This window comes from Mustela nigripes, chromosome 4 (assembly GCF_022355385.1).
Source record: "Mustela nigripes isolate SB6536 chromosome 4, MUSNIG.SB6536, whole genome shotgun sequence".
In the NCBI taxonomy this organism is placed as follows: domain Eukaryota; kingdom Metazoa; phylum Chordata; class Mammalia; order Carnivora; family Mustelidae; genus Mustela; species Mustela nigripes.
The window spans coordinates 33306097-33319053 of NC_081560.1; the positions used below are offsets into that span (position 1 = coordinate 33306097).

The 12957-nt window shown below is 36.8% G+C and overlaps 1 protein-coding gene across 1 annotated transcript in view; it reads right to left on the reverse strand.

Moving 5' to 3' along the window:
* Positions 1 to 6294: 6294 nt before the first annotated feature.
* TES (testin LIM domain protein) overlaps positions 6295 to 12957 on the reverse strand; it is a 45381-nt gene continuing 38718 nt past the window's right edge. The window contains exon 7 of the mRNA XM_059396529.1: positions 6295 to 7582. Within this exon, the coding sequence (XP_059252512.1) occupies positions 7394 to 7582 (189 nt within the window). The 3' untranslated portion in view covers positions 6295 to 7393. The remainder of the gene's footprint in view (positions 7583 to 12957) is intronic.

Below are 12957 nucleotides of genomic sequence, written 5' to 3' on the forward strand. Positions count from 1 at the left end.
TGTCAAATAAATAAATAAAATCTTTAAAAACCTTTTTTTTAAAAAGCACATACTGAATAAAAAATGCCATTTCATATGTTGAAAAAAATAAAAATTTTTCTTCATTCTAAATTAAAAGATAAAAATTCAAGTAAAATTTTTTTAACTTTCTGAGCTGTATTTCTTCTATTGATCCATTTTTTAAAAAATTGACCAAATGAGTTCCATATCACTAGTAAAATTCCTACCTGGTTTTCATGACTGATTCACATGTCACTTAATTCCTTTTGTTATTTGCTATTTTGAAGGCATATATCATGTGTTAAGTGCTATATTGGGTTCCAGAAAAAAATATATAAATACTATTATATTCCTGCACTCGATTAGGGCAATGATGTAGGTACGCTGGTACTATAGATCGAAACCTTTGTGGGAGCACAGAGGATGGGTCACAAACAGTAGGGTATGAGTGTGTCATGGATCAGCCTCTTAGCGGTAGCTACCTTTGTAGTTATGGATGAAAGACGTTGCAGGCTTCAACAAACTAAGCATTTGGCTATGGCTAGATAACAATATATATGTATGGACAGTTAGAAAAAGAGTCTGGATCACTGTTGGATTTTTAAGTAGGAGAATAGAAATTCCATCTTTGTTTTATACTCTGGGACGAAAAATAGAGAAGGAATCACAACAGTGTTTCTCAAAGTGTGGACCCAAGTATCAGCATCAGCATCACCTGGGAACTTTTTAGGAGTGCAGATAATCAGGCCCCACCTAAGACCTACTGATTCAGAAACTCTGGGGAGTGGGGTCCAGTAATTTGTATTGAACAAGCCCTCCTGGTGATTTTGCTGCATACTAAAGTTTGTGAACCACTGAGTGAGCATGAGTGTGAGAGGGTGAGACTATAGCAGGAAGACCTGATAGGAACTTAAAATATCCCTGGTGAGAAACAGTGAGGGCATCAACTACAGTGTTGGTTATGGTATTAGAGAGGCAGGCACAGACAGATGTAAATAAATGTTTCAGATGGTAAGATAAGTCAGCATGGTAGGGGAGCCAAGGAATAAGATATAAGGAGGGAGAGAGAGAGAGAAACTTTGATAGAGGAAGTAACAATGATGTGTGACTTGAAATGGATCAGATAGAATGAGATGGAGGGGGGACAAACCAAGCAAAAATCTAGTAACCAGTCATTGCAAGAACTTCATAGTATCTCTTGCTGTGACTTCACAGCATCCCTGGCCATTCTCTAGCATTCTGCCCAAGAAACACACCCCAAATGATGCCCCTGTCTCATCTAACAAGCCAACACAAACCCCAAGCTTCAGAACTAGACAACTGTCCAGCAAGCCTATATCCTACAGCTAAAGAATCTGAACTCTAAATAATCATTCATCATAGTGGTCCATAGATTCTGAACTCCAAATAATTATTCACCATAGTGTTGAGTTGTTTGCCAATTCAACAGTCATTACCCCTCTTCCTGATTCCCAAAATCAGCAATTTTGTTCTGAGTGACCATGTGCCCAACCCTCAGCGTATGAATTATGATGGATAAGTCAACCATACCTATAGCTTCCCATTTTCTCTGAGCAGGTGACCAAGTTCTAGCTAAGAAATGGAAGGGTAGGAAAGTCTGTTGGGGGTTCCTGGGAAAGATGTTTCTCCTTGAGGGAGTAAAATACCCTTTTGTCCCACCTCTGCTTTACACTTTGGGTGCTGTTATGTGAAGAACTGGTTTTTGAATGAGAGGACAAACTTGAGAACGGAAGGCAATGCATATGGGATGGCAGAATAGAGAGATTAGAAAGAGTTTGTTCTGAGCCCCATTTGGACTAGCCTATGTCTTGTCTTTAAGTACTTACAGCCAAAAACATTCCTAATTGATTACTCATTCTTCTCTAGCAAACTACCAGAACTAACCTTGGTATGTTTCTCAGCTCTGTTTACTCCAGGCATCTAGATTTTTTGGCCTCATTTGGAAATCTGATATCATTCTGCTTTGTAAATCCCTTAATCTGGCCCTATCCCTTCCCACACTTCCTACTTGACGTCTATGTCCTATGAATTCCAACTTCTGTGAACTGCAAACTCCCTGTACTCTCAGCTGCTGCATCTCCTTGTTCCAACTGAGAACCAGTTATCCCTCAAGTTCTCTATTTCCTCTGTAGTATTCTCCAGTAGAGACCAGTAATTTTTGCTCTCGTACAGGCATTCCAGAGTTCCTGTGGTGTCAGTGTCTTCCTTGTTCTCTGTTGGCATTTTCACTAATTCCCTTTTTTTCCCCTAACAAAATCACAGCTCTTTGAAATGTGTATAGTAGATGGCCTCAGACTTTACCACCTATTTCTACCCTTAGTTGTCATCTTGAGTCAAATTCCAGGATACCTCATTTCATTTTTTGATGACTTTTGGCCTCTGGCTCATTCTTCTCTCCACCATTTTCCCTATTGTTATTCTTGGTGACTTCAATATATTTATAGATGTCTATCCTACCCTTGGGCCCATTATTTCCTAGACTCCTCACCTCCAATGATCTTTTCCCCCATCCTACTCAGCTATAACTATGAGGAGAAGAGAAACAGTCAGTGGGGTTGGCCAGAAGGTCTCTAGACTCCTAAACCCAGCCTTCCTTTAAACTATACCATGATACCTTCACAGTCAGTATTTATAAGAGCATCAACTCTAACATCTCTGCTATTCGATAATAGCAGATTCTAGTAAAGGTAACTGGGTGCAAGTTGTTTTGTTACTGTCTGAAGGTCAAGATATTCTGGGGTGAAGTATCATTGAGGAAAAATCAATAGTAGCCTTCATAAATGTCAGCATAAAATGCTGTTCAAAACAAGTATAAAAGCCTCATGATACCTTGTTTTGAGTGTTTCAAAATATATTATCAGATTAAATAGAAGTTACAATGACATGTTGTTCCCCATGAAGAGATAAAATAATTAGCTAATGCTATTTAAATATCTGTTAATTACATGAAAAAAATTTCAATTAAGCAAGCATGTGTTTCAGATTATGTGCTCAAAACACACCTGAATACCCCAGCACAGTGGGTCCTTTTCATATCTGTGAGTATTCAGTGCAATCATCAAAGTTGTCATTGAGCATTTAAATCAGGAGAGGTCAGGTAGGGTCAGAGAATATCTAGTAAGACTCTGTGGTAAAATGCTATTTTATGAAGACTTTGATGGAGTCATAAGTTTTCTGAGGAATTAAGTGAATGCCCAGAAGACAAGTTCAGATATGCCAGGGTATCCTGAGACAAAGGCTTAATACTGATCTTGGGTTATGGTGTCTCTTTGGTAACCATGGTGAAGCTGGATGAGCTTAAACACTGCATGTTGGAAATTCCTTACGAATGAGTCAATAATGAATCTCTTGCCGGTAAAATCAGTCTGAAATACTTCAAAGTCAGATTGGGAAATCTATGCTTGAAGATTTCAGAGTTAAGAAGTCTCAGCTTGGGTTGATTAAAGAAGAAAACCCCTCAAAGGCCCTCATTTGAGGAAAAAAATGATATTTTACAACAAATAGAAATGCTGGTGTGTCTCTTAAGCAACTCACATTTGTTAATGGAATCAAATAACTGAAATCCATTGATTTCTCAAAATTATTACTGTATCCAAGGGTTACAAGCAAAATTCTACTTAGAGATGAACAGGATGTGTCCAGTTTCTGTGAATGAGTTCATGATTAATCATTCTAACATGTCAGATTCTTCCAATAAGGATGATAAATGTATTACCTCACCTCAGTATTCTTCAACAACTGATGTGTCAAAATCTTTTAACTTCCTGGGTCAGGAAAGAAACCTCTCTATTCTCAAGAACCTACAGCAGAGTAGGGAATAAGAGAATCAGAAGTCCCCACAGAACCTTTTAATATCCAAAATGGTGGCTTCTGCAGAAGGGAAAAAGACATCTCTTATTCTCTGTGGTCCTTTATCATGGTTCATATCCTGGTATTCTCTTCCTCCCATTCTAGTTTCCAGAGTATCTCTACTGCTAACTGCATAGACATGGTTGTTAGTGCCTTCTATATTGACTACAGAAAGAATAAGCTGTATCTCTGAAAATAAGAACTGAAATGGAATTTGGGTGATAGAGATTTCCATTTACCCTTGAGAATTTAGGAAACAAAAACCTATTCTTCATTATCTACTTTTAAAGAAAAAGAATGCATGAATTCAGATAAAAATATTTATTACTTCCCTATCTTTTCTTATAGCATGGAGAGGATTTAACTTTGGTCCCTGTACCAAGTAAACCATTATTTAGAATTGACAACAATGCAGAATATAAAATGATAGTGGAGAGTGAGGGGTGAGCATATCCAAATGCTAGAGGGAAAATAAATCGTAGAGAATCTAGTAACCATCTTATTCTCTTGTTATAGGACAAAGTATTTAAAAGACTTTTTGTTTAAAAAAGAACCTAATTAAAAAATATTAAATTAAGATAAATTAAAAAATAGCACTCATTCTCTTGCATTACATAAATTTCATTACAGTTCATTTAGTAATAAGTCACAGTAAAGAGTTGAACCCAGTGGCTCTGTATTTCCCAGGCCAAAGTACTTTATTCTTTTAGGAAATGCCTAACATACATGCCATCAGTTATCTTGGGTAGTGAATGATGGATTTGGTCAATTTTCTTGGGCCTCTAACAATCCCCAGACAGCTTGATTCTACCTCAGCCCCGGGAATGTAGGTTGCGCAGGCAGACATGTAGAGTGGCTACGTTCATATGTAGGGGAATTGTTTCAGTTTATCCACACATAGCCATACTTGGGAAAGTTAACTTGTTCAACTTTGTGGAAAAAATGCTACAGAAAGTGGGGCGCCTGGGTGGCTCAGTGGGTTAAAGCCTCTGCCTTTGGCTCAGGTCCTGATCCCAGGGTCATGGGACTGGGGCTCTCTGCTCCGCGGGGTGCCTGCTTCCTCCTCTCTCTGCCTGCCTCTCTGCCTACCTGTGATCTCTGTTAAATTAAAAAAAAAAAAAATGCTACAGAAAGTATACTTGTTGCCATCTGAAGTAGAGCAAGCATAAAGTGATATTTATAGATAATGATGGATACTTATGATATAAGCATTTAATACTCTATGATTAGATTACTTCTTCAGATAAAGTGACTTGTGTTCAAGATACTTTTTCATGGCTGAGGAAGGCATAATGCAGAAGGAATAAATGTGTCTACCTTTATGTTAGTGATAGGATGTGAGTGGTGAGATGGGATATGGAATTTAGGAAAAGCACTATCAGCCAAACAATCATGAACTGGGGAAAAAAAAATCCAAAGCAAATTATTCTGAGTATGTGTCATAGAAAACCACTACTCCCACTATGACAGAAATACTTCAGACTGAAAAAAAGAAAAAAAAAATGAAAGGAAGGAAGGAAGGAAGGAAGGAAGAAAGAAAGAAAGAAAGAAAGAAAGAAAGAAAGAAAGAAAGAAAGAAAGAAAGAAAGAAAGAAATCTCTTGATCTGCTAAACTAGGAAGAATTAATCTACTACTATACCGCATCTTTTTCACACTAAGTAGCCAGAAAAAATTGTTAGAAAACCAAAAAACAATTCAAGTGTAAGAGTAATAATTGTTAGATTCACCTCAAAAGGATAGAGCTTACCCAAACTTCAGTTAAAATGACACATTTCTGGGCGCCTAGGTGCCTTAGTGGGTTAAGCCTCTGCCTTCAGCTCTGGTCGTGACCTCAGGGTCCTGGGATGGAGTCCTGCATCGGGCTCTCTGCTCGGTGGGGATCCTGCTCCCCCCACCCCACCCTGTCCAGCCGCCTGCCTCTCTGCCTACTTGTGATCTCTCTCTGTCAAATAAATAAATAAAATCTTTAAAAAAACGACACATTTCTTTTCTGAAAGATGAAACTTGTGCACGAATTGAAAACTTAAATTTGTTGTTTGCTTGATTTATTTAAGTGTCATAAAAGGGGCACCTGGATGGCTCAGTTGGTTAAACTTCTGACTTGTTGATTTCAACCCAGATCATGATCTTGGGGTCTTAAGATCTAGCTGTGTGGGGGACTCTGCATTGAGTGTGGAGCCTTATTGAGATTCTTCTTCTACCCCTCCCTGATCATATGCTCTCTCTCTCTCAAAAAATTTTTTTTTCATAAAATGTATCCCTTCATCATAAAGAAAAGCTTAATTTCCTGTCTTGTGAGAAACAGCCTTTATTTTTGTTTGAGGCTTTCTCTGTGGAGATGACGCCCCCTGCTGTGACAAAGCTAAACTGCAGACTGATTTTTTTTTCCTCTAAGGGAAAGGATATGAAGAATAAAGGTACAATTGTTGAGGTGAAAGAGACTTTATTTTGAATATACATATCATTCATTCAGTTTCATCTTTATAGTGCATAGTATATATGGAAATATATATGGAAAAATAAACATAGAAATATCTAAAGATGAAAGTATACAGGCAAAGAAGACATTCGATATATACCCTTGAACAGGTTTAGAAGCACCATACAACAGTATCCATTAGAAAAGAGTAAATGCATGCAAAAAAAAAAAAAAAATCTATCCAAACCATGGTAGGCAAGTGCAATCAGTACAAGTTATAGTTTCTTGGGTACAAAAGGTATACATGTTCTTTGGACTGGAAATGTAAGTGAATGGCTTGGCTTTTATGTCCAGGCCAGAAATCACCTATAGAAGGAAAAAGTGGATGCCATGTGTGACAATAAAGTATTTAAGGCCACAGATGGAGGTCATGAGCTTACAAAGAGAATACTGCGAGGTAGGGCAAGTTAAAAAAAAAAAAAAAAAGTAGAGAAATGCAATAAAGCCACCTCTGCCTAAATGAGAAAAGAGCAAATGCAAAAGCATTAGAATGATAATAGCCCTCTGTACTCTGCTGCGTTTCTCTTTTCTTTGTCAAAAGAATTCACTGAGTATCACTACAAAGTTCAGTGAATAAGATAAGGCAATAAACGCAGAGCCTTGGCATTAGGGCAAGTTTAATTTCCTTTCATTTTACATGAGAGGGGGGAAAAGAATATAGAACTAGTATTGTGCATTTTTTCATTCAGCACACTAATTTTTCAGTGTTCATAAATAGTTTGTTTGGCACAGGGGGATAGGTGTATGAAGATTAATTAAACCCAGGCTTCCACCTCCAAGATTTTACATGAGGAAAGCTAAGGAAAGATAAAAATTCCTTACTGTTTTAAAAATCAAGTGCTTAAAAGGCAGGTTTTAAAAATTGAGATGAAAAAAAAAATCGATAAGGAAAAACAGCAAAGAAAGGCATTGAACAAAATCTCCTGGTTTCCTTTACAGTTTCTTTTTTTTTTTTTTTCATTTATTTCTCCAAATTGCATTTTACAGTAGAAATGCAGACCATTTAGGATAGCTATGGCTCAATACTGCTTGGTACTTTCCTCTTAAGACATCATCTTCTTACACTCCACTGAACAGAAAACCATCCCTTCTACTGGCATGAACTTCTGCCCAATGAGACACTTGCTGCAGCAGGAACACAAAAAGCACTCTGTGGACGCATGCCAGCTGAAATTGTTATAGGTCACCCGCTGCACTTCAGGGTCGATGGCATTGTGGCACCCTTGACATACCTGTTAAGTTGATTACATAGATAACAGAAGAGGATGAGAAATCAAACTGATAGTAACATTTTCATGTTAGAACAAACAATGTCTTTCTTTCAGATGGTAAATTAAACTGAGAATGACCACCTCAAAAATATATAACTAAGATTGACCTTCTAGTTAACTGTTTAGCCCACCACTGTTAATGGATGTCTATAGAGAATGGGTGTCTCTGAGAAATAACAGGTAAAGACCAAACAGATGATTTGGTGCTTGTAAGATATCCCCATGGTGTTTGAGGCAGAAAGTCTTAATGGTGAGTTTCAGAGAAGTTTCATTCTAGTGTATTCTACTTTACTAATTATAGAAAAGTTTTATGATTTTCTCTATAAATCCAAATGCTGGTGAAGATGTGGAACAACAGGAACTCTCATTCATTATCGGTGGGAATGCAAAATGTACAGCCACTTTGGGAGACAGTTTAGCAGTTTCTTAGAAAACTGAATATACTTTCATCATACAGTCCAAAATGATGCTCCTTGGCATTTACCTAAAGGAGCTGAAAACTTATGCCCACAAAAACTTGCACATTGATATTTATAGAATCTTTATTTATAATTGCCAAAATCTGGAAGCAACCAAGATGTCCTTCAGTAAGTAAAGAGATAAATACACTGTGGTAATCGAGACAATGGGATATTAACCAGTGCTAAAAAAGACAGAGCTATCAAACCATGAAAAGACGTGGAGGAATTTTAAATGCACATTGCTAAGAGAAAGAAGCCAATCTTTTAAAAAAGTAACATACTGTATGATTCCAACCGTATCACATTCTGGCAAAGGCAAAACTATGGAGAAAATAAAAAGATTATTGGTTGTCAGGGGTGGGATGGGGGATTGGAAAGAAGACCAGGTAGAGAGCACAGAGGACATTTAGGGCAGTGAAAATATTCTCTACAGTTTTATTATGATGGGTATATGTCATTTGCCCAGGCTATACTTTTGTCCAAACCCACAGAATGTGAAACACCGAGGATGAACCCTGAGGTGAACTGTGGACTCTGGGTGATTATGAAATGTGAATGTAGATTAATCCTTGGTAAAAAATGTAGCATTCAGGTGAGTGATGTTACAGTGAGTGAGATACTATATGTGTAAGTGTAGAGGTTATGTGGGAAATTGCTGTGTCTTCCTCTTTTGTTGTAAACCTAACACTGCTCTTAAAAAAATAGTCTTTAAGAAAAAAGATTTTCCTCAGTCATTAAAGCTTTGAAGCATAATTTTACTAATCTTACCTCTGACACATGAGATTATTAACATCACTGGTTTCTAGAGAGTATGAAATGAAAATCATGTTCAAAATAATTAAGGATGCAACTTAAAATACTGCCAGTGTTTGAGAATAATTAGTTTGCACTAAAAATTGTAGTTAATTGGCTTCTGTTCTAAGTCATAATTTATGTATAATCAAATATTATAAAATATTAATACTTATATTCTCTGTGGAATTCAGTGTATGTTATGTACAAATAAATACATGGCATGCACATGTATCCACATCCACAACACACACAATTTTCTTCTTTAGCTGAACATCCATATGAAGAAAATAAATGAATAACCCTCAATATTTTAAGAGAAAACAAAACTACCCTATCGAGACTTCCAAAACACTAGATAGTTCATAGGCTTTCCTGTTTGTGCATATTCTGAATGAATGGAACTATCTAAAGTTTTTAAGTATTTTATAACAAGTAAAGAAAGTGACAGACTGTCCTGCATTACATAGAAGTGTCTAATCTTCAGCACCTTTGGTTTCTTAATGTGAATCCTTCAGAGAGGAGGGCATGTCATTCAGCCTGAGCCTCCTTACTTGAAAAGACCTTAAAACATGGCTGCTATTCAGTGGGGAAAACTGGTTTAGGTTGTGAAGTGAGGCCTTATTACAAATACCCACTTCAAACGTGCAATATACTTTCTATGCCTTTTTTTTTTTTTTTTAAGGTTTTGTTTATTTTGAGAGAAAGAGAGAGGCAGAAGGAGATGGGGGTAGAGATTTTGAGCTTGGCATGGAGGCTGACATGGGCTTGATCCCACAACCTGAGATCATGACCTGAGGAGAAATCAAGAGTCAGACACTCAACCGACTAAGCCACCCAGGCGCCCTGACTTTCCATTCTTTTTAGTGCTACATGACTTCTAATTACAGAGATTATAGCTATTTAATTCCCATGTTATGTCAACCTAGTGTTTCCTGAGAAGCAAGAGAGATATTCTCTTTCCATGATCAATATGTGGCTATTCCTGAATATGACAAAAATGGGTGTTTTAATTACAAGTGAGCTCTTAATTTGTAGCTGTATCATGCAAGCAATTGCTTTTGCATATATTCATATTTTGTAGATTTATATTTAGAACATTGGCCTTTGCAGTTTTCTATCTTTCATATTAATTTTTCAATATTTTAAACTTGTTTGTGTAACATAGACACATCTCACAAATTTTTTTAGAAAAAATTGTTTTTAGAACATGCTTTTAGACCATGACTTATCTTCTTTATCTCAACCCTCTAACAATACTTGTGGATCTTTTCATATCTTTTGAAATTCATATTTTTATTTGTGATTTTAAAAAAGATATAACTGGGGCACCTGGGGGGCTCAGTTGGTTAAGCAACTGCCTTCCGCTCAGGTCATGATCCTGGAATCCCGGGATTGAGTCCCGCATTGGGCTCCCAGTTCCATGAGGCGTCTACTTCTCCCTCTGACCTTCTCCCCTGTCATTCTCTCTCTCTCACTCTCTAGCAAATAAATAAATAAATCTTAAAAAAAAAATAAAAAAGAGATCACTACTATTCAATTATATATAAAATTAAGGAAATTGCTTAGGCTAAAAAAAAAAAAAACTAATGAACACACTGAATGGTATAGGAATTTAAGCTTTGTGGTTTCATATAATTTAGTTTTTCTAATAATTTGTCATTCATTCCAAATTCTGACAGAGAGTCCCAGCTAAAACCTACTGCCCCTAATTCTTTATAAATCTGAAAGTTGCCTAGGCCTCATTGAGTGTCTGGGAGATGATGTGCTTTACCACTTTCTGCCTGGCATTTGATTTTTGGGGGTTCTTAAAGTATTTCAATTTGTTCTGATTTCCTTCAATTTCTCCTACTTCTTTTAGTTTATTTGTATACACAATGTGAAAAAAAAAAAAAAAAAAAAACCACTAACAACACTTATTGTAATGACCTCTCTGGCAAGAGGTTCCTGTGAAGTCTCAGAGATGTGAATTCAGGAAATGGCCATTTGAGACCAGAATTCCAGAGACCATTTAGAGACAAACTAAGTGTATTTCCCACTATCCTCTTTCTAAGTTAATTTTTTTCCCACAGAAATATCCTGTTTTAAATTGAGTTCTTGCCTTCAGGTCCACAGACAATTTGTTTGTTTGAAGATTAAAAGATCTAAGCAGACTGATGCCCTAAACCAGACAATCTTCAAAATTTTACATCATTTAGTATGTGGAAGGGATAGCTTGTTTCATCATTAGCTGGTTTGTGCAGGCAATGGAAAAAGCTGTTCATTTTAATTTTAGGCAAAGGGCAATAGTACATCTTACTGAGAAAGTAAACTTCCTTAAAGAAATCGTACCACATTATAAAGCTAAATGATTTATAAATTTTCTCTCTGTGTTTTCATAATATCTCTGGTTATTCCTCTGTGTTGGTTAGTTACAAGCTAAGGAAGAGAAGCTTATAACAGTTACATAAAGCAGCTTCATCTGTTTAAGGCTTTATTCAGTATTTACTGAGTATCTACTGTGCTGTTCTTATGTTGGAATTAGAAAACACCGCAGACAAAGTTCCCTGCCTACATGGAATTTGCATCCTGGTCCTTGAGACTGAGGTCACACAGCCCTATAGTAAAATATACATTATGATAACAATTTACCTTCAAAGAAACTGTAGCAATAATATTCAGGGAAGCAGTTTTTAGCTAAATTATGTACCAGGTCACATGGTGATTCATAATCCTTTCCCCAGGTATAAGGAGGCCCATGTTGATCCAAAGCAAATGAGAAATATTAGAGGACAAAGAAGTCACTTGAACATTTCCTAAGGGCAGACATTGAGGGCATGGAAATAAAAAGGCAAGCTCTGTCCACCAGCTGCTTATAGTCTAGGGGAGGAGACAGAAGGGTGGTATTAATTACACACAGATGTGCTCTGCTGGAGCACAGAGAGGCATCTTACCCAGAGAAAAATGGCTGGAGCTTAGGACCAAAAAAATTAAGAAAGGTATTCTAAAAAAAGCCTCCACTGAGTCTGAGCAGGTGAAACAGGGAACGGGGAGAGTGCAACAGATGAAGGAGTTAAGGTGAGTAGAAGACCCAGAATAGTCTAAAAGCTAGAAAATGCGTAACTTGGTGAATATGATTTGGATTGGGTAACTAGTAGAAGAGGCTGAACAGGCAAGGAGGGGCTGGATCTGGTAAGTAAAGGCTTACTGATTAGGTTTGCGTTTCAGAAAGATTACCTTCCATCATTATGGAAGGTGATTCTGGACAAGATGAAGAGTGGACGTGGGGAGACCAAACTTGAGGTCACTATAATAATCCAAATGACAAAAAATAAAGGTCTGAAGTAGAGTATAGCTGTAACTGTGAGGATCTGAGATTTACGGACGAGGCAGAATTGATAGAAAATGACGAATTATACTCAGAGAGTAGATAAAGGTTGAAAACTGGCACTGGCATCAGAACTTACTACGTTATTCCCACAGTACCACACTCCTAGAATGATATAAATACAACACTGTATTCCTTAGCCAGAAGCCTGCTTTACATGATAGCTCTGAGGAACTTTAGTACATATTTTCCTGCTTATAAAGAAGTAGATGTCTATCATTTTAATATCCCTTGGATTAAGAGGTTTACTATATATGGCCAACTTTCTTTATCTATCCTTTATCTAAATTGCTTATCTCTTGGCCTTCGTGCAATAGCAGCTCTGTGTAAGCAGGGTAGAGCCAAGAAAAAAAATATATTCTCACATTAACTATTTGAATGTTTGGCTGATAAAAATAAATCTAAATATGTAGGTCAAATTTTGTTATAGTCAATCAATTCAATAAGGGTTTAAGAAACAGTCATTGTACAACATCCAGGTTAAAAAGAGATAATGAAGCCACAGTTGGGGGCCCTAGGAACATGGAACAGAAAGCAAAAACACTCAAACACAGCTAAAGAACATAAACAGCTCCTAAAATCTTAATGTAAATGGACTCTGATCTGTATGATGAGAACCAATCAGTCTCATTTCTATTAAAGAACTTTTTTTAGTGGGGATTTGATAACTAAGTAGCACTTATAATCTATAGTGTAAACTGCACAGATAGAAATCT